Below are 22,595 nucleotides of genomic sequence, written 5' to 3'. Positions count from 1 at the left end.
AGAATTTCCTTTTGGTATGATTAATGTTTTGGTGCTTGCACGAGTACAATCGACATAATCATTTATATGCAGTGATTATATATGAACAAAATAGTTATGCTCCAAACAAGAGGGATGTAATGGGATTTTCGTACATGTTTACCATGCATTTGTTTTCTGTGAAATCATAACCCGTAACTAATCTAAATGCAGTATGCTAAACTCGGTTTTTTCTGTTGCTTTCAGTTAAGAATTACTTACTTTAGCGGATTTTTTTTTTTGGTTTTGCCGATACCATGTTTTATTAATAGATTAATATTGCTAATATAATTCTATTATATTGATAATAGAGAATAAATACCAAAGAATTATTGATATCAAGCTGATGTTGTTGGCAAGATGCCGTACGACAACGTTTCCCGATTTCTTTCAGATGCGAGCCGGTGTTGTCCGCTGCTGCCGTCCTCTGCTCATCTGTTTGATACGTTTGTCAGTCTGTCACTGTCCGCCAAATTGTTAACACTAGTTTAACATTTCAGTTGCAAGCAATGTCCCAATCTCTCGCCAATATGATTGCTGAAAATAACACTCATTTCTTTGAGGGCGTTGAAAAACTGTTGGAAGTGTGGTTCACGCGGAAGGATGGAATGACTTCTAATTGTGACCTTAGGAAAGTTCCCAGGTAGGCAGTGCGGGAAAATGGTTGTCTCCAAAGGCATGTAGGAATCTGATCCTCTCTTGATTACTCATAATTAAATAGTGTTGGTGACTGGTGCATTGTTAGTGCTACGTCTTTAGCGTCTGTGTTTTATTCTATGGTGAAGGTGGCTAGACTGAAACTTGGCAATCCCAAACTTGACTCTTTGTTATATTTATAACATTGTTTACATCGCTATATCGATTGGTTGATATTATACAATTTATGTTTTGACCCATTTCCTTTAAACGTCCCGGTACATTCCACTTTATTTTCCTTGCAATTTACTTCACGCTGCATATTTTAGCTATGAGTTGTGTTGATGTTCATGCCAAGTTAACCGTTGACGTCAGAAATTAATGTTTAGTCATGAATGGCGGGGTAGGAATGAATAATGGCAAGACAAATATGAAATTATATAAATTCAAGGTCATATTTGTTGGCATGTGGCTTACTTGATCAACGAAACCGTTGGGACGTTGGAAATGCTTCAATGCAGTTCAGGGAAAAATGACTTGGGCTGCGTAGGGCTAGCTTCCTCCCTCCCTTTCTAATCTAATCCCTCCCCCGCCTAGTAAGGACATGGCTTACCAGGTTGGGTTAGAAAGGAGCGCTAGGATTTTGTTTACCAGTGTCGGCGCAGCGGTAAATGTTTACCATATAAGTAACCACAATGTAAATACTCTCCCATAATTTTATTTTACATTGGGCCCCCTCCTATCAGCCCGTATTTTTTTTCTTTTTTTTTATTTTTGTAAAGAAAGCGGGCCCCTCTGATTGATTATAGCGGCCCCTATCTGCCCGAGTACGCAGTGAAATATTATACATTGGGCTTCAATTTTTAGTTATACATTGAAATTAATGTTTTTACTTGCATCTGTTTGTAGGTGCTTTGATTTTGGTATATATATATATATATATATATATATATATATATATATATATATATATATATATATATATATAATTTACAGTACTTCACGAGCGAAATCTAGCCGAGGCCCTTTGCCTCAATAGACCTCGATATATATATATATATATATATATATATATATATATATATATATATACATATATATATATATATATATATATATATATATACATATATATATATATATATATATATATATATATATATATATATATATATATATACACACATACATACATACATAAAATCGTTCCTTTTCAGATAATCTATCTCGATTTTATAGCTTTGTATAATCTTATTCAGTAATGTCAAAAACAATAGATAGCTTACGATTAGAGAGCTATGTACAGGGATGACTGAGATACGGTTATCTAGTTTTATATATTTAGAAATGAGACATTTCGTTGCTTCTGTTACATATTTTCATAATTTAACTTTATTCCCTTTCTTTGTATTTAAATTTTATTTTGATACATATTTATCACTTTTAATTTGGCTATTATCTGCATAAATCGAATGTAAAATAATTTTTCATTTTCATTTTTTGTCATTTATAATTTGACAATCTGCGCATTAGATGATTAGATTAAGTTATTTTACTTGTTATTTTCGATTTGCACTAAAGAAGTTTCAGTTGATTAGATATATCTTAACTTCCCCTGATATTCTATATCCTTTACGTTTATAGTCTTAAGTCCTTAACAGATAACTAATTATAAATGATTATAAGTTCGAGATAGGTGACTGGTTATCTGATAAACTATATTACATATCTCAAGAATTTAATTTAACTAATTATTAAGAGTTAAATGGGCTCCATCATTCATTAATTGTTGAAAAGTCATTTATAATTTTGAGATGGAGCTAATATTTTACTACAGATTTAGTTATACTATATTTGTTAATTTCCTCCCGTAACACAGCATATCGAATTTTGAAATTGGCAAATTCACAATAATTCAAAAGATTATTTTTTTTTCCGAAGAATTTTACAAAAATATATTTCAACATTCGTGTCGTAAACACATTTTTTTCAATATTTTTACCACCCTCAACTAGGCCTATTTAGAATGGCAAGAGATAGTGACAATGCCCTAGCATGACAGTTTACAAGAGTCTGACAATTATATACATATGAACAGCGCCCAAACCTCCGCTCTACCCAAACTAAGGCCTGGAGGGCCAGGCAAAGGTTATTATTATTTTTTTTAATGATTTTGTCATGTCCATAGGATTCCTTTTGTCCCCTAACTGCACTCGCTTTTTATCCTTCTTTACCTCAGTTCCCGATTTCTTTTTACCGTCCTTCTGTCTAAGAGGTTTTAGCTTTCCCGTATTGCAACTGTGATGAATGGTCTTCCAAACCCCAGCGCAGTAGATATGGCCCGTATTATATACAGTGTATATATATATATATATATATATATATATATATATATATATATATATATATATATATATCCTTGGCACGGTGTGAATAACCCGCAGGAAATGTATGTTTGTTTAACTGTTTGCTTATAACCGGGAGCAATTCTTGGCTTCATTTACCCCACGGTTGATAGACCGTGATTTACCGGAGGTATATGCTGGCAGAGTCAGGTAGGAAAGATGAAAGCCGAGATTTCATTCCCCAGATGCTGTGGTATTTACAGGTGGAAATTCCTGTGTACCTATTTACTTGGCTGAGGTGAAGGTCATCTCTCTCTCTCTCTCTCTCTCTCTCTCTCTCTCTCTCTCTCTCTCTCTGTATATATATATATATATATATATATATATATATATATATATATATATATATATATTTATATATAAATAAAATAACCCACAATGTATGAAAAATGAAATTTATTTAGCTTGCGAAGGGACCATCTCCGTTCCTCTTCAGAAAACAATTTTGTTTTCTGAAGAAGAAGGGAAATGGTCCCTTCGAAAGCTAAATAAATTTCATTTTTCATACATTGTGGGTTATTTTATTTATCATAAATACAGGAAAAATTGTGTATTTTAATGTATAATACACATATATGTGTGCAAAAATTACAAGGAAACGTGATGCTCAGATGCAGAAGAACCACAGGGAAAATGGGAAATATAAGATTAAGTCCTGACTTTCGTGATACCTCTTTAGAGGACTGATTTATTGAACGACTTGTATTTGCATTTTATATTGTACAGTAAACATACATACATAGAGATATTTATAGAACAACGAGGCACTCCCAAACCAACTCGAGGAGTTCACCATTCATTAGCTTCGTGCCAGGAAGAGTCATTTCCGATGACAGGTAAATTTGTTTAGGCTTTCAATACAATTTATTTATATTAATGGGGGGTAGCCTTATCAATAGGGCTGTTTTTATTGTATTGCTACTCTTAAATGCTACATTAACGTTGAACTTATTTAACAGTTTGGAAATTTCTTTAAAAGAAAGACTATACGGCAGTAAAAGTAGGTTTTGTGTATTATAGTTCTTCCTGTTATCATTACCGAAATTTTTTTTTCTGTTCTTAGTGCATCATCTAATGCAATTAGAGAGTACTTTAGTTTCTAACCCATTGTTCTAATCTCATTTATTTCATCATCAATATATTGATGATTCATACTTAGATGTGGTTTGTAAATCTGCAAAACACGTCGCTGTTGTAACTCAGTCGGGCATCTTGCATTCAGTTCTAACCTCATTTGCTTTCATTTATTCATGAATATAATCGTCTGTCTCTTGGTAATTTTTACACGGGATCACACATAAAAAATAAACTGTCTAATCTGCTCAGACTTTAAGCCTCCTCACAACATTATTAAATTAAAATCGAAATTATTCGGAATAGGGTTTTGGTGGCATGGAAACGCTCCTGTCTAATAATATACCGGACTGGGGTTCGAGTCCACTCAAGCTCGGTAGTTTCTCATATTGTCTGCAATCTCGCCATCCTTGTGAGCTAAGGATGTGGTGCTGGTTTTGGGGAGCCCATAGGTCTATCATCTGAGATATCAGTAGCCATTGCTTGGCCCTCCCTCGCCCTAGCTTGCATATACGGTCAGTCTATAGATCATTGTCACTGTCCCTTGCTTCTGCCATTCATGAGTGGCCTTTGAACCTCGCATCAAGGGACAAACTTCACAATGTGAGGAACGAATTTCTTTATTGCAAAGCTAGATAGTGTCAGGTTTCTGTAATTATTAAAGGGTGGGTTAATGGCCGGTGGTGGAAATATAATACGGGATTTTATTGCATTATTTTCCCATAGGAGAGAACATTCTCCTTTAAGTTGAGTGAGGTAGGTTTTGAGCAGGTGGGTTGACTTCTCAAGGACACGTCTGTGCAGGGGGTGATGTGCCAAATTCTCTCTCTCTCTCTCTCTCTCTCTCTCTCTCTCTCTCTCTCTCTCTCTCTCTCTCTCTCTCTCTCTCTCTCTCTCCTGCAGTAGGAGTGAATGATTGAGTGCGAGTTATTTGGCGTGACAGGTCTCAAGCTCAATGGCGGGGATCTTGCAGCAGCAGAAATTGAAGCTTAGTTTAGGGGATTGTATATATATTATATATATATATATATATATATATATATATATATATATATATATATATATATATGGCTAAATGATATCGTTACTGAAATGCCAGCTTCTTGAACCAGGCTTCGATTCCCTGACCGGCTAGAAGCTATTATCTTTGAGTGGTTTCGCCTTGGGACTCTGACCCTGAGGTCGGTAAGAGAATCGAAACATTAAGGTATTAAAATATATGGCTTATTTGAATACACGTATACAAATATATATATATATATATATATATATATATATATATATATATATATATATATATATATATATATATATGTATATATATGTTCAAGTTAATGAGAATAATTGCTATTTTGCAACACTGATTCGTCCTTCCTTTATAAAATGAGATATTACTTTTTATAAGGTATAGACATTGCCATACCCAACTCGATTCAAACACCTTCACAGGATAACCCCCCCCCCCGCCTCCAGCTTTTGACACAACATGCCATTCAGCTATTCTTGCACTCAATGTTTTGCCTAGTGTTTATAAAGGTTTGTTTTCATTTCCAATGTTCATGTTCCGTTTATCAAACACCTCCAGGTTAATACATCTTAATATTTTACCGAACAATCTTTTCTATACTCTTTCATGTTATATTTTCTTTCCAACAACACTATATATATTTATATATATATATATATATATATATATATATATGTATATATATTTATATATACACATATTTGTTATACACACACACACACATATATATATATATATATATATATATATATTATTTATATTTATATATATATATCATTTTCTAAATTTCGAACCTTGAAATTCCTCTTTTTTGCGCCATTAGATAGACTCCACAACCATCCTTTCTCTAATTACAATGGAATATGAAGTTTTTTGCTGTGAATTATCTAAAAAATACTTGAGGCAGAGCTGTAAACGATCGGCTGTAGTTCAAGAATGAAATAGTTTGTTCATTACAACATTAATCTATAAATGATGTTTGTTGTACTCGTTCTTTTTCATATTTTATTTTTTATTTTTATGTGACTTTATCTTTTCTTAACTTTTATCTAGTCATCACATTAGTATAGAAATGTATATATACAGTATATATATTTTACTCGTAGTTTTTCATACTCATTTTTATTTTATGTGACTTGTCCTTTTCGTAAGTGTATCTTAGTGTCTGTCATGCCAGTCCTTAAATGATAATATTGGCTGGAAAGATGAAAGTTATCCTCTAAACGTGATGATGTGCTTCAACTGCTAATTCCTAATCTAATTTTGTATCCCCGTCCCGAACAGGTCACAGCTGGAGACCGTGATGCAGCTGGTTAAATGCGAGATCATCTCTGTCACCTCCAATGACGAACTGGACGCCTACGTTCTGAGGTAGGTAGTTTTACATTATGTTATTAAAGCTGTCCAACCCCTTCGATTGCTGTTTCGTAGTGCAACTGCCGATGTTTCCTCCAGCTGCACTTGGGCACTGAATGGTCTCCTGGTCCCAGCGTTGGGCTATATGGCCTAATTTTGTGCATCATGCTTCTTACAATTTATCAAATAATTCGAGAGATGGCGGGGTGAAGGCGTGGGTCGCATTTGTATCAATTTAGTATTCATCAGCTTGGTGATGAAAATGACCAAATCCCAGACGTGAATAAGTACATGTCTGAGGCCTTTGTCCTGCAGTGGAATAGAAGTGGCTGCATTTGCTGTTGTAATGTTAATATTTTCGTAAAATATATTTTTTCCCAATTTTCATTTTTATATTTGTAGTCTTTTCGATTAGCTAAATATCTAGGTACGGTGAAAAGAAAATTTCCAATCTTTAGTAAACCTGTTGTTGATCGCATCTCGGAGAGAGAGAGAGAGAGAGAGAGAGAGAGAGAGAGAGAGAGAGAGAGAGAGACAGACAGACATAATGTTCACTATCAGACCTTCAGATTATATATATGTTTGTGAGAGAATATCTTGATATCAAACTGACTGCGGCGGAGAGAGAGAGAGAGAAAGAGAAAGAGGGATATTTCTCATTTCTTTGATAAACTTTTGGGATTTATTAAATATTCCGGTACTTCGTTTTCGAGTTTTCTTTTAATTGGGCTGGAGAATGTAATCCGCTATTTGTTTTTTATATTGTAATTATTAAATGGGGAAAAAATTATGTTATGGAAGTTTGAAGCGACGAAATTTAGTATTTCTGAATCACAGTCGCTCCTGATAATTAGACTGACAGTTTGTCTGCGTTGATAGAGAGAGAGAGGAGAGAGAGAGAGAGAGAGAGAGAGAGAGCGAGAGAGAGAGAGAGAGAGAGAGAGAGCGAGAGCCCATATGTTCATTATTAGACCTTCAGATTAATTCGTAGGGAATAATCTCTCTCTCTCTCTCTCTCTCTCTCTCTCCTCTCTCTCTCTCTCTCTCTCTCTCTCTCTCTCTCTCTCTCAGCGCAGATAAACATCCAGTCTATCTGATATCAAGATATCTCTCACAAACATATATATAATCTGAAGATCTGATAATGAACATCATATGTTCTCTCTCTCTCTCTCTCTCTCTCTCTCTCTCTCTCTCTCTCTCTCTCTCTCTCTCTCTCTCTCTGATAAAACCCAGTGTGAGCATTCATAGATAGAGACCTGTTCATTCATAGAATATTAATTCTGTTGAATTCAAGAATATGATAACAGTGTTAGGTAGCTAAAGGAAGAAGGAGAGAGAGAGAGAATTAAATTATCTTTTTTTTATCTCTGGTTATAAGGACAATTATTATGACGCCACTCTAATTGTTATTCATTTGCGTGATTAAATTTGTTTATCAGATTATGCTGTGTGTGAGGGTAATATCAAGAGCTGTCAGTAACACAAGTACTGTAGATAACACGAATTGAGTATACTAAGGATTTTTTAGTAACACTCTTCTTCTGTAGCTTGAATTTGTTACTCTTCTCTGTAACATAAATTTTGTAGATTTCCTGTAGAATGTATTTGGTAAGAAATCGGTCTGTAACGCATTTTGTATCATCAGACAGCAAGTGGGAGTCGTAATAGTGTAGTTTGTAAACTAACTGGTCAAAGGAATTAATTCCATAATAGAAATTCGAAGAGAAGCAAGCCTTGTATGTAATACAGTAGGGATAATCAGTAACAGACCAACTTGCAATGGAAGATAGTAACAGGACTTACCACCCCTGCAACAAAGAGAGTTCACTGAAAGAGGACTTTGAGCCCCTCCATTTAATCTGAGACAGATGAATGCAAGAGATAGAGGAGAGAGATGATAAGATATCTATGTACTCCGTTGTGGTTATTAACCTTCTTATCGTGACGAGACAAGTTACTGATAAAGCTTAAGGTCCTATTTTCGTATAAGTAGCCGAGGACATTTCTTTTGACTCTTGATAAGACTTCGAATATTTATGGTCAGATGATGTAAATTAGTTACGTTTCGGTGATCCATGGGCCGTATTTTTTTCTTTTTATTTATAAAAATATAGGATGAGTTTATTAGTTCCTTACCTTGAAAAGGTGGATACAATTATCATATAGGGTTTCATCCAGTTTCGTAGACAGGATTAATAGAATACTATGCTGATCCTGTTTCATAGAGAGCCCCCCCCCCTGCTTAATGGTGCGTTTGAAAGCCCCCCCCCCCCACCCTCTCTCTCCTCTCTCTCTCTCTCTCTCTCTCTCTCTCTCTCTCCTCTCTCTCTCTCTCTCTCTCTCTCTTCGTGAGAAAGAAAACTGATAATAATATTAGTTCGGATGCGACGCAGCTACGATGTGTATCGAACCCCTGCAGGTGCCAAGGCTAAGGGTCCTATTATGCGGTGAATCTCCCGTTCAACTTTCCTTTTTATCATTTAGTATTCATGCAAGAGTGTACGCGACCCGTAAAAGATGACTGGTAAATATTTAGATACGCACAGAAACGCATGCACCCCCCTCTCACCAGGGTATGACTACTCCGTCTACCCCATGCCTAAGCGACGGAGAGAGCTTAGCGTAAGTGATATATATATATTATATATATATTATATATATATATATATAATATAAATATATATATATATATATATATATATATATAATATATATAGCCAGACATTTGCTATATTATATAATGAAGGTGAAATTCCTTTTTTTTTTTTTTACTTAATTTTAGATCTTTAAAGTGACCTCCGTTCAATTTTCAACCATTGTTTAGGGTTAATTCCTTTGGGAAAGCCCGATGAACGTCCAACGATGTGACTAATTAATTTAATAATAATATTTCTTATTGGGAGGATAATAGTAAAGAAACCAATCCACGAGTTTGTTCTGTGAGGGAAAGTTGCCAACATTTCACTAACTTGGCAAACTCTCTCTCTCTCTGCTTTCACAGTAGTCGATTACATAAGAATCCTCATGCAACATAGTGAGGTTTGTTGCAATCCAAAGTGTTGAGTGGATGGAATAGCAAGGGGAATGATCTTTGCTTTTGTCCGTGTATGTACATACGCTTGTGTGATCGTCTCTTGTGGCTGCCTTATTATGATGGACTGCAGTATTTCTACCTCCCGGTCTTTTAGAGGCTTCCTATTACACTGTGCAACATTGTTTTGAAGCCCATTGCATCATTTGTTGAAACAATGATTTTCCATATCTTGCATTTTTCAACATGAAACGCCCTCTCTCTCTCTCTCTCTCTCTCTCTCTCTCTCTCTCTCTCTCTCTCTCTCTCTCTCTCTCTCTCTCTCTCTCTCTCTTCAGATCTGCCAATTTTGATGTGGCAAAGATGCTTATAACTAACGAAAGGTTTAAGTTGAAGACAGGTGCGAAATTATATCCCTAACATAATGAAGAGCAAGCGTCTGGAGATATATATATGTATATATATATATATATATATATATATATATATATATAAATATATATATATATATATATACATATATATAAATACATACATACATACATAATTTTTGCGCATTTAAACGTGTTTTTCATATTTCAAATAAGCCATATACTGTATATTAATACATTAAAGTCTGGATACTCTTAACGACCTCTGGATCAGAGTCCCAGGCGAAATCACTCAGTCTATAGTATCTGACCGGCTGGGTTTCGAACCCTGGTCCAGGATTCTTGTATGACATTGACCATACCACTAAGCCACGAAGAAAGTGAGAAAGTGGCCGGTCAGATACTATAGTCTTTGAGTGATTTCGCCTGGGACTCTGATCCCAAGGTCGTTAAGAGAATGAAGACTTTAATGTATGAATATATATGGCTTATTTGATATAAATATTATATATATATATATAATTATATATATATATATATATATATATATATATTATATATATATATATATATATATATATATTCTTTCGGGGAAATAGACTGAACAAACTGAAGAAAAATCACATGTCAAAACATAAAGTCATTCATGAGTATGAGTCCTCCTCCTATCTCACCATATCTTCACCATAAGTCCTTCACTTCTCTTCTCAAGGACTATACCAAGGGATCTCATGTCACATTCCTTGTTTCTAGGAAGAGAAAACTTCTTGTAAGGAGGCCGACGAGGGTTAAACTTGATAGGCAGTCAGAAAGTACTCAAAGGGAGAATGGGGGTGGGGTGGGGGGGGGAGTCCTTCTCGGGTTGGAGTGTCATGTGGCCAGTTATTTTGGGAATGCTGCTGTAGACAGGGATAAGTTTGATGAGGTCTGGTGCGGGTAGACGACCTCGAGGATATCGGGGTGTCTTGTAAAATAATAAGCCCCCCCCCCTCTCTCTCTCTCTCTCTCTCTCTCTCTCTCTCTCTCTCTCTTTGCGAATGTAAACTTTGGATCAACTTTCAAACAATGAAGTAGTGTGAGAGCTCTCTGTGAATGTAAACTCTGGATCAACCTGCAAATAGAGAGAGAGAGAGAGAGAGGAGAGAGAGAGAGAGAGAGAGAGAGAGAGAGAGAGAGAGAGAGAGAGAGAGTCAGTCAGTTTCAGTGTAATTTAAATGCCAAGAGATGCATTCTAAAAGAACGCATTGAGAGAGGACTTTTTGTTGTGGATTCATTGATATGGCGTCGCGGGAAAGAATACGAGTTATTGCAGTCTTTGTTGTTGTATGTCTTGACTAGACAGCAAGTTAACTGACGACGCTGTGTTGTATCCACTTTCTTTGTAAGAAATTAATCTTTATATGAAGTTTTTCTCATTTACTACTCTACGTAGAGTACAAGAGATAATAAAGTTAATTAACATGAGGTTGGTGTATGATATTTATACGTGTTACCATGTGATTAATCCACACGCAGCCCAGCCAGAGACCCGAATTTAACTCCTTGTTGTAAAAGACTCTGTTCGGTCTCTCAAAATAAACAGTGCGTTTGTTGACCTAATCAGTTTATTATCTACAAGAGACTCTCCCTTATATAATAAAGAGCAAGTGTCTTTATTTCTTTTCGGTCACGCTCAGCGGTAAGACGTATAACAACAAGGTCTCTCTCATCGTCCTTGGGGTAGAGGGAAGGTGATTAGTCATACCCTGGTGAAAGGGTTTGTATTTAGGAAAGGGGCATGGACTGGAAAAAGTTAATATTGTGTGTGTGCATATCTAAATATTTAGCCATTATTTTTTACTGGTCGCGAACATTGTTAATTAGTGAAGAATTAATGTGACTCCGCCCCTTCTCTCCTCATCTTATTGAGAGAGGAAGCCAGTTTTGTATTAGTGTATCAGCACCACTAAGCTATTAATTTGCGTCACTCTTCGTACCAGAAAGCAACCAGTTACTGGTATTGACTGGGTTTGTTGACGAAAGCAGGGTTTTCCGAGAGGAAGTGCCGTAGCTGAGTGTAACTGGCTTCAGTTAGTTTTGGCTCTTATGTTCTATGAAAATATGGGGTAATTATTCTTGGAATTTAAACCAGTCATGCTTATAGCTAGCGAAGGGTTTAAGTTTAAGGCAGATGCGAAATTATCTCCCCTATTTAGTAAAGAAGTGTCTGTATATATATATATATATATATAGATATATAGATATATATATATATATATATATATATATATATATATATATACATATATATATATATATATATATTATATATATATATATATATATATATATATATTTTCCTGTCACGCTGAGCAGCGTAGTCAAACGTATAACTACTCCGGTTTCTTCTCATCTTTTGGGTAGGGGAAGAGGGAGAAGCCGTGTTGTAGTTAAGACAGGCGGAGGGTGTGGGAAGGGTTCAATCTGTTTGTTCATATCTATCTAAATATTAATGTCAATTTTTGACGGGTCGCGTCCACTAGTGCATGTAAAGAAACTGTTATCCTGGGATCGAGATGCAGACTGAGGCTCTTTTCTTTCCCGGTTAATTTCTTCCATCTTGCTGTCCAACCTCTTCAACTGCCTGTGTTTCCCAGTTGCACCTGGCACTGAATGGTCCCCCGGCACCAGCGTTATGCTATATGACCTAATTTTGTGCACACTGCTTTTTGTACATATCTAATCAATTGCTCTCTCGATCATATTGGGTCTTTTCATAACGTCTCATCAAAATTCGTTTGTTAGTTTATACATAATCTTCCCATTGTATTTTGGGATATAGAAATGATGTGCCTTTTCTTAAAACTTGATTGATTGAAGGATTGAATGAATGTAGCAATTGTTGCAATGACATTTCTAATCAACAAATGAGGAAACATTGTCAAATTCTTTAATTGATTTGTCTAAGGAGAAAGTGTTATTAGAAGTCATCCTCAGCCGTTGCTAGTCCACTGCAGAACAAGGGCCTCAAACATGTCCTTTCACTCCCGTATGTTTGTGGTCTTTCTAAACCAGTCTGGACCCGAAGTATTCCTAGCTTGTCAATCCATCGTTTTCTCTTCCTTCCCTTGCTTCGTTTGCAATCTCTAGGTACCCATTGTTATTCTTTTGTTCATCTATTATCTGTCATTGTCATTACTATATATGTCCTGCCCACGTCCATATCCTTTTCTTTCATGTTGTTATATAATCCTCTACCATGTTACTCCTTTTTTTTTTCCTTCCATAGCTCTTTGAGTTGTAACTAGCTTATGTTGTAAGGTTTTGTTAAGGCTCCAAGTTTCTGATACATAAGTTATTACTGGTAAGATCATCAGATTAAATACCTTTCTTTTTAGAGAAAGTGGCATTTTACTTTTCATAATGTAAGTTTGTTTGCCCAAAAGCTCTCCATCTTATGCTTATCCTTCTAATAATTTCGGTTTTGTGTCCTGGGGAAACACTTACTCTCTGTCCTAAGTACGTATTTTCATTAACAATTCTTAGAGGTTCATCCAAAGCCCTTTATTTGTTTTCTTTCTGTATTTTCATTGAACATTATCATAGTTTTATTCATTCACTTTTAGCCGTTTATTTCTGCTTTCTCTATTCAAATCTATCATCTTTAGCAATTCCTCCCACGATTCACTAAATAGAACTGTCATATGCAAATCTTAAGTTACTAAGGTATTCCCCATTGATGTTAATTCCTACATTCTCTAAATTTGAATTCTTAAAAACTTCTAGGCATGCTGTGAATGATTTAGGAAAGATGGGTTTTCCTATCGAACTCATTTCTCAATAGGAATTTTCCTGCTATCTTTATGGAGTTTAAGAGTTGTTGTACTTCCTGTATAGATATCTTCAAGTGTTCTAACATAAGATTCATCTATTCCTTGCTTTTGAAGGACTTTCATCACTGCTGAAATTTTGACAGAATAAAAAGCTTTCTCATAATCTATAAATGCCATACATATTGGTTTCTTTGGAAGTAATATTCAATGAAAGTTCAAACATTTCGATCATCCCTATAATTACTCCGTCTGTAGTGTCATTAGTTTTGTAAGTAACAATGACACCAACTTACCCATTTCATTGTTATCATAATTATTATTATAACGACGTCAACCTCTTGTTGCAAACCAACGAGTAAAATAGCTCCAATGTTTCTTAGGTGCTTGTCGGTTGAAACCAGTGACGTTAATGATATTTCATTGACCGTCGAGTGTGTGGGGTTAGTTCATGAATTAGAGTGAAAAAGAGTTATGTACTGTTGGGGAATTACACGAGAACTTCCATTCACTGGTACGAACCAGTGTCCCTGGTCTTGGCTTTCAATTTTACAACGCTGCTTGACTGTATATAAGTTCATGCCCTCAGACTTCGAGAAGTGAAGTTTATCAAAGGCACCTGCGTTAACGTTTTAATATCTCATATCCTTATCCCCCTCTGCTTTCCCCCATCTTCCCCTCTTCGTAAGGGGGTATTCTACCCCTTTCCCCCATGACTTTTATATTTGACACCTGCATGTCTGCCTTTGATATCACTTGGGGGATCATCTGTTACGTCCCATTTGAATAGTTCGGGGTCTCATTGGAAGGACGAAGCCCCCCCCCCACCCACCCGCCAATCCCCTCCCTCTTTCCATGGTCTGATTTGACGTGTCAAATTGGTCGTGAGAGGAGTTGATAAGTCGCTTGGTCTTGTTGTTATTGTCATCTATGTTGTTTTGGTATATGGTAATGTTGTTTTGTTTGAAAAGGGAATGATTTATTCTCTCTCTCTCTCTCTCTCTCTCCTCTCTCTCTCTCTCCTCTCTCTCTCTCTCTCTCTCTCTCTCTCTCTCTCTCTTCTCTTCTGTTACTGACCACAGTGTAATATGTTTGTTAACGTTTTTTTTTTCATTATTATTATGACTACTTCATCGGATGTATGTTTTTTCAATCGTAAAGATAATGTGTTTATAATTTTTATTCCTTTAAACAAGTATAAACAAATAAATAAAACTAAAGTAAACAGAGGAGCCTTTCATGCAGCTGTAATGCACCTGCAAATGATAAATAATGATTCATTGGAACTTCCTTGTGTTTAGTTACGAAACTCCCTCAGCCCCGCCAGGCCAATATAACAGCAAGCTGTGTGACCTTCGCTTCTTATGAAGACTAATAAGGAGACTGACGCAGTCTCTTTTTGGCTCTTGTTATTTGCTTTTCCATCCATCCCTCCCCCCCACTCCTTTTCCAATTTGTCCCTCTCCTATATTAGCTCTTTTATATCCTCCCCAAATGGCCGCCTCCTTATGTTGTTGTGTCTTTTACCTCTATCCTATTTTGGTCTCTTCCTCTTCTTCATCTATCCTATTTTGGGCTCTTCTTCTTCCTCCTCCTCCCTATTTTGGCCTCCTCCTCTTCTTCCTCTATCCTATGTTTGCCTCCTCTTCTTCCTCCTCTATCCTATGTTGGCCTCCTCTTCTTCCTCCTCTATCCTATGTTGGCCTCCTCTTCTTCCTCCTCTTCCTCTTCTATCCTAGTTTGGCCTCCCACTCTTCTTCCTCCTCTGTCCTGTTTTGACCTCCTCTTCTTCCTCTTCTATCCTAGTTTGGCCTCCTACTCTTCTTCCTCCTCTGTCCTGTTTTGGCCTCCTCTTCTTCCTCTTCTATCCTAGTTTGGCCTCCTACTCTTCTTCCTCCTCTGTCCTGTTTTCGTCTCTTCCTCTTCCTCCTCTGTCCTGTTTTCGTCTCTTCCTCTTCCTCCTCTATCCTAGTTTGGCCTCATACTCTTCTTCCTCTATCCTATGTTTGCCTCCTCTTCTTCCTCCTCTATCCTATGTTGGCCTCCTCTTCTTCCTCCTCTTCCTCTTCTATCCTAGTTTGGCCTCCCACTCTTCTTCCTCCTCTGTCCTGTTTTGGCCTCCTCTTCTTCCTCTTCTATCCTAGTTTGGCCTCCTACTCTTCTTCCTCCTCTGTCCTGTTTTGGCCTCCTCTTCTTCCTCTTCTATCCTAGTTTGGCCTCCTACTCTTCTTCCTCCTCTGTCCTGTTTTCGTCTCTTCCTCTTCCTCCTCTGTCCTGTTTTCGTCTCTTCCTCTTCCTCCTCTATCCTAGTTTGGCCTCATACTCTTCTTCCTCTATCCTATGTTTGCCTCCTCTTCTTCCTCCTCTATCCTATGTTGGCCTCCTCTTCTTCCTCCTCTTCCTCTTCTATCCTAGTTTGGCCTCCCACTCTTCTTCCTCCTCTGTCCTGTTTTGGCCTCCTCTTCTTCCTCTTCTATCCTAGTTTGGCCTCCTACTCTTCTTCCTCCTCTGTCCTGTTTTGGCCTCCTCTTCTTCCTCTTCTATCCTAGTTTGGCCTCCTACTCTTCTTCCTCCTCTGTCCTGTTTTGGCCTCCTCTTCTTCCTCTTCTATCCTAGTTTGGCCTCCTACTCTTCTTCCTCCTCTGTCCTGTTTTCGTCTCTTCCTCTTCCTCCTCTGTCCTGTTTTCGTCTCTTCCTCTTCCTCCTCTATCCTAGTTTGGCCTCATACTCTTCTTCCTCCTCTATCCTATTTTGGCCTCCTCTTCTTCCTCCGCTATCCTCTTTTGGTTTCCTCATCTTCCTCCTCTATCCTATTTTGGCCTCCTACTCTTCTTCCTCCTCTATCCTATTTTATCCTATTTTGGCCTCCTCCTCTTCTTCCTCCTCTTCTTCCTCGTCTATCCTATTTTGGTCTCCTCTTCCTCTTTCACCCTATTTTGGCCTCCTCCTCTTCTTCCTCTTCTATCCTATTTTGGCCTCTTCTTCCTCCTAAATCCTATTTTGGCCTCCTCTTCTTCCTCCTCTATCCTATTTTGGCCTCCTCCTCTTCCTCCTCCTCTATCCTATTTTGGCCTCCTCTACGTCCTCCTCTTCTTCCTCGTCTATTATATTTTGGCCTCCTCTTCCTCTTCTATCCTATTTTGGCCTCCTCTACGTCCTCCTCTTCTTCCTCGTCTATTATATTTTGGCCTCCTCTTCCTCTTCTATCCTATTTTGGCCTCTTCTTCCTCCTCTATCCTATTTTGGCCTCCTCCTCTTCTTCCTCCTCTATCCTATTTTGGCCTCCTCTACGTCCTCCTCTTCTTCCTCCTCTTCTTCCTTGTCTATCCTATTTTGGTCTCCTCTTCCTCTTTCACCCTATTTTGGCCTCCTCCTCTTCTTCCTCTTCTATCCTATTTTGGCCTCCTCTTCCTCTTCTATCCTATTTTGGCCTCTTCTTCCTCCTCTATCCTATTTTGGCCTCTTCTTCCTCCTCTATCCTATTTTGGCCTCCTCCTCTTCTTCCTCCTCTATCCTATTTTGGCCTCCTTTACGTCCTCCTCTTCTTCCTCCTCTATCCTATTTTGGTCTCCTCTTCCTCCTCTATCATATTTTGGTTTCCTCTTCCTCTTCTTCCTCCTCTATCCTATTTTGGCCTCCTCCTCTTCTTCCTCCTGTATCCCATTTTGGTCTCCTCTTCCTCCTCTATCCTAATTTGGTTTCCTCTTCCTCCTGTATCCTATTTTGGTCTCCTCTTCCTCCTGTATCCTATTTTTTTTGGTTTCCTGTTCCTCTTCTTCCTCCTCTATCCTATTTTGGCCTCCTCTTCTTCCTCCTGTATCCTGTGTTGGCCTCCTCCTCTTTCTACTCTGTCCTATTTTGGTCTCCTCTACCTCCTATATCCTATTTTGGCCTCCTGTTCTTCCTCCTCTATCCTATTTTGGTTTCCTCTTCCTCCTCTATCCTATTTTGGCCTCCTCTTCTTCCTCCTCTATCCTATTTTGGCCTCCTGTTCTTCCTCCTCTATCCTATTGTGGTTTCCTCTTCCTCTTCTTCCTCCTCTATCCTATTTTGGCCTTTTCCTCCTTATTCTTTCCTATTTTGGCCTCTTCTTTGTCCCCGTCTTTCCTATTTTGGCCTCCTCTTTCCTCTTCTTCCTCCTCCTTCTCCTCCCCTCTTCCTCATTTATAGATGATTCTGCATGTCATCCTTACATTCCCCCAAGCACGCTCTTCTCGTAGCCTTCTCATTAATGTTCTCAGCTCATTCAAGCATCTTGAGAAGCGAGCAGGCAGACAGCTGCTGTAAATCATCCAAGCAGTCAGTTCGACAAACACTGACATTTCTTGGGGAGCTTCTGAAATGATGACGTTTTGCCCATCAATCTGCTTCACTTATCAATCACCTCTGTCATTGTAAGTTCGTGGAAAAATGGTGTATGTGTCAGGAATTGAAATTTTCAGATGGTGTGATGCGTGGGCGTCTTGGAATTTCACTCACAGTGTTTATGTATATGTATATATATATATATATATATATATATATATATATATGTGTGTGTGTGTGTATATGTGTATATATATATTATATATATGTATATATATAAATATATATATATTATATATATGTATAAATATATATATATGTATATATATAAATATATATATATATATATATATATATATATACATATATATATATATATATATATATATATATATATATATATAGATGTGTAAAGAGCTCTAGGAAGAACAATGATGGCAATAACGCTAAGTGACCAAGTGACAGAAAAAGAGCAACATGGATAAGAGAGCAAACTAAAGTAGAGAATATGCTAACAACATGTAAGAAAAAGAAATGAACATGGGCAGGACATATAATGAGAATAACCGATAATAGATGGGCACTAAAAATAACAGAATGAGTCCCTTGAGATTGCAAAAGGAGGGGAAGGAAGAGAAGACGATGGATTGACGAGCTAAGAAAATATGCCGGTTTGCTGTACACTGGCATAGATAGACCATAAACATACGGGAGTGGATGGACATGTCTGAGGCCTTTGTCCTGTAGTTTACTAGTTACTGCTGATGATGTTTAAAGAGAGAGAAAGCATTATTATTATTATTATTACTACTACTACTACTACTACTACTACTACTTGCTAAGCTACAACCCTGGTTGGAAAAGCAGGATGCTATAAGCCCAAGAACTCCAACAGGGGAAATAGCCCAGTGAGGAAAGGAAATAAGGAAAAAATACAAGAGAAGTTTAAGAACAATAATGTTAAAATAAATCTTTCATATATAAACTTTAAAAACTTGAAAACGAGGAACAGAAACGGGATAGAATAGCGTGTCTGAGTGTACCCCCAAGTAAGAGAACTCTAACCCAAGACAGAGGCTATAGCACTACCCAAGGCAAGAGAATAATGGTTTGATTTTGGAGTGTCCTTCGAGAAGAGCTGCTTACCATAGTTAGATAGTCTCCTCTACCCTTGCCAAGAGGAAAGTAGCCACTGAACAATTACATTGCAGTAGTTAACCCCGTGGGTGAAGAATAATTGTTTGGTATTTTCAGTATTGTCAAGTGTATTAGGAAATAGGAGAATGTGTAAAGAATGGGTCAGACTATTCTGTGTATGTGTTGGCAAAGATGAAATGAATGTAACGCGAGAGAGAGAGAGAGAGAGAGAGAGAGAGAGAGAGAGAGAGAGAGAGAGAGAGAGAGAGAGCGATCCAATGTAGTACTTTCTGGACAGTCAAAGGACCCAATAAATCTCAAATGGTAGTATCTCAACGGGTGGCTGGTGCCTTGGCCAACCTACTACCTATTCGCATTTGTGGTAGAACTTTGCCACATGAATTATAACGATCCCTGTTCAGTTGTATAACCCAGAGAAATCTGATACTTGCCATGGCTGTAAACTTGATTTCACAAACTGAAGAACTTAATATTACTCTTACTATAGATCCATCGAGCATCAATGTTCGTGGTGTGCATGCAAGTTATACCCTGACGCCTTTTCAAATATTTTCCATCAAGGCACGGAAATCTTCCACCCTGTACCCAGACCCTTCATGTTTGATTTTAAGGGCTGCTTTCCTGGTCCTATACTGTAGGGGAATCCTTCTCACTACAAGACCTTTCGTAATTCATTTTATCGTATACATTCCATAGCTTTCAGCATTTCACACCGCATATTGCTCGTTTATTGTTGAATCCATATTATCGAAGCACCAAGAGTATAATAAAGTCTTCAGTTTCCTCGTGAAAGCCGTAATGTCTTCAATCTTTGATATGTCTAGTAGGAGCTTCTTGTACAGTCTTGGAGCCGCATATTTGGAAGTTCTAGAACCTACAGTAGACATATGTATTGGTTACAATAATCTGAAACCATCTGTGGCTATTCTCGTGTCAACACGATTTGTTGTCTGAACAATATAAAACGGTTCTCGTAGATAATTTGGACGTCAGGTTCTAATAACTTGGTGGGTAATAGTATTGCACACATTTTAAACTCAATTCGTGCTTTCATAGGCAGCCAGTGTAAATTACTTAGTATAGGAATGATCCTATCTTGGGGATATTTCTTCCCCTTATTTTAGTTTCTGTATTTTAAACTGTCTTTAGCACATATGGATATGATTGCTTTCTACTGTAATGTATAAGGTCTTTGAAGCTGCTAATAATGACCGCTGAATTGTCCATTCACTTGTGCTTAGATTCTCAGTAATTTAGAAAGCCTTGCAATTAATTTCCAAATTTGTGCTTTGGGTAACCAGAAACCAAAAGCTACGATCCAAAACCGCTTTCCAAAAATGCTTGCAGATGCATATGCTGGACTCATTTCAAGCTGTCATCAATATTCGTGGTGTCAGCTCCTAAATTATGCAGGTTTGTCATCATGTTCATTGACCTACGTTTCTGAGTGTTATGTTTTCGAGAAATTCCAATACTCAAGGAAAACTTCTCTCTCTCTCTCTCTCTCTCTCTCTCTCTCTCTCTCTCTCTCTCTCTCTCTCTCTCTCTCTCTCTCTCTTCTCTCTTCTCTCTCTTTGCTGTCTGAGCAGAGATCTGGCAGTAATTGTCTTCTGGAAGGGTTTTTAAACATTATTGATGCTGTCTAATCAAAGATCTGGCAGTTATTTTAGTATTCTCTCTCCTCTCTCTCTCTCCTCCTCTCTCTCTCTCTCCTCTCTCTCTCTCTCTCTCTCTCTCTCTCTCTCTCTCTCTTTCTTTGCTGTCTGAGGAAAGTATCTGGCAGTAATTGCCTTCTGGAAGAGTTAAAATTATTAATGCTGTCTAGTCAAAGATCTGGTTGTAAATTTTAGTATTCTCTCTCTCTCTCTCTCTCTCTCTCTCTCTCTCTCTCTCTCTCTCTCTCTCTCTCTCTCTCTCTCATTTTATTCCGTTCACCATCTTTCATTATAAATGTTTGCGCAGATAATGGTGCTGACGATTGGTGGCGATGATGAGTGTTCCTTTCTTCACAGTGGGAGAATTCGTAAATCATCTGCTCTGAGTTGTCTCTCTGTCGTTCAACACATGGTTTTGGTCATGACACAGACCATATGGCCTGTGAATCTTCGTCGGGATCTCTCGCTAACACATGAAAGAAAATATTCTCATGGACTGCTTTCACGTCCGTGTAATTTCCCATAAGCACACAGTTTAGGCACGAATTTTTGTCTGCCTAGCCAGATGCCCTTCGTTCGTTCCATCAAGATTGCCAAGCAAAAAGCAAGACACGGGCTCTTGCACGAAAACAATCCGTAGAAAATTGTCCATGCTTTGTTCAGTCTGCTTACAAACTGTGTTTGGGTATCATTTGTTTATCATTTCTATATTTTTGACACTTGTTTCGTTGTTTTTTCTTTCAACTGAGATTTTTACAGAACGATTTTACTTATTTATGGTGTTATAATTCTTATCCGAAAAGGATTGGACTTCCTTAGCTAATACGTCAGGGTTAAAATCATATAGTTGGTTCTTGATAGAAGAAGTCATGCATTTTTCCCCTAGCTCTCTCTCTCTCTCTCTCTCTCTCTCTCTCTCTCTCTCTCTCTCTCTCTCTCTCTCTCCTCTCTCTCTCTCTCTCTATATATATATATATATATAATATATACATATATATATATATACATATATATATATATACATATATGTATATATACATATATATATATATATATATATATATATATATATATATATATATATATATATATATGCACACACACATACGCTTAGCAAAGCAATTTAAAACCCTCCAGGAAACATTGTTATGGTTGAATATTAAACAAACTTTTTCAGCATATTATTTTTATGACAAACACTTGGTTGCGCTCCTGTGTGCTGCGTATTGAGGTCCAGAGAACGAACTAAAATACACTGCAGTAAACCTGCAATGAGAAATGAGTTCATTGTTGGTGTCCATCCAGAACTAGTGTTTGCTTGTTTAACGTTATTTGCAGAAATGAAAGAAACAAAGAATAATCGAAAAATGTTGGAAATGATAGTTATTGCCCACGTGGAGGGGTAGTGCCAGCAGTGTAACTCGGGGCGCACTGTATGCATTACTTTAGGTTCTTGGGTGTTTTTTTTTCTATCCATAGCTGCACCCACTTTTTAGCCTTTTAACTCCAATTGCATCTCGGTGTTGAATGAATTCCCCGACTCCAGCGTTAGGCCGTATAGCTAGAATCAATAAAATAAAACGAAAAAGATTCGGAAATCAATTTTGTTCTCTTGGTTTTAAACATGAATTTATCTTCATATATACTTGTAATTAGTTTTATTTGTTTAGTGTTATTTCATTCAACTTTTTCATACTGGTGATTGACCCAATTGGTAGTGTTATTACATAGCCTGAGAAATCTGAAC

At 37.3% G+C, this 22,595-nt stretch overlaps 1 protein-coding gene across 2 annotated transcripts in view; it reads left to right on the top strand.

The window, feature by feature from the left end:
* The first annotated feature begins 425 nt into the window (after window positions 1–425).
* Window positions 426–22,595, top strand: part of SamDC (S-adenosylmethionine decarboxylase) — an 82,303-nt gene continuing 60,133 nt past the window's right edge. Inside the window, exons 1-2 of one of the 2 annotated variants that reach the window (XM_068381746.1) lie at window positions 426–661; window positions 6,445–6,531. In XM_068381746.1, coding sequence (XP_068237847.1) covers window positions 528–661; window positions 6,445–6,531 — 221 coding nt within the window. In that variant the 5' untranslated portion in view covers window positions 426–527. The remainder of the gene's footprint in view (window positions 662–6,444; window positions 6,532–22,595) is intronic. The other variant, XM_068381747.1, reaches the window with a different exon arrangement.

Source organism: Palaemon carinicauda, chromosome 10, assembly GCF_036898095.1.
Source record: "Palaemon carinicauda isolate YSFRI2023 chromosome 10, ASM3689809v2, whole genome shotgun sequence".
Taxonomy (NCBI): Eukaryota; Metazoa; Arthropoda; class Malacostraca; order Decapoda; family Palaemonidae; genus Palaemon; species Palaemon carinicauda.
The sequence above is the reverse complement of the archived record's forward strand: the minus strand, read 5'-3'. Positions and strand labels throughout refer to the sequence as shown.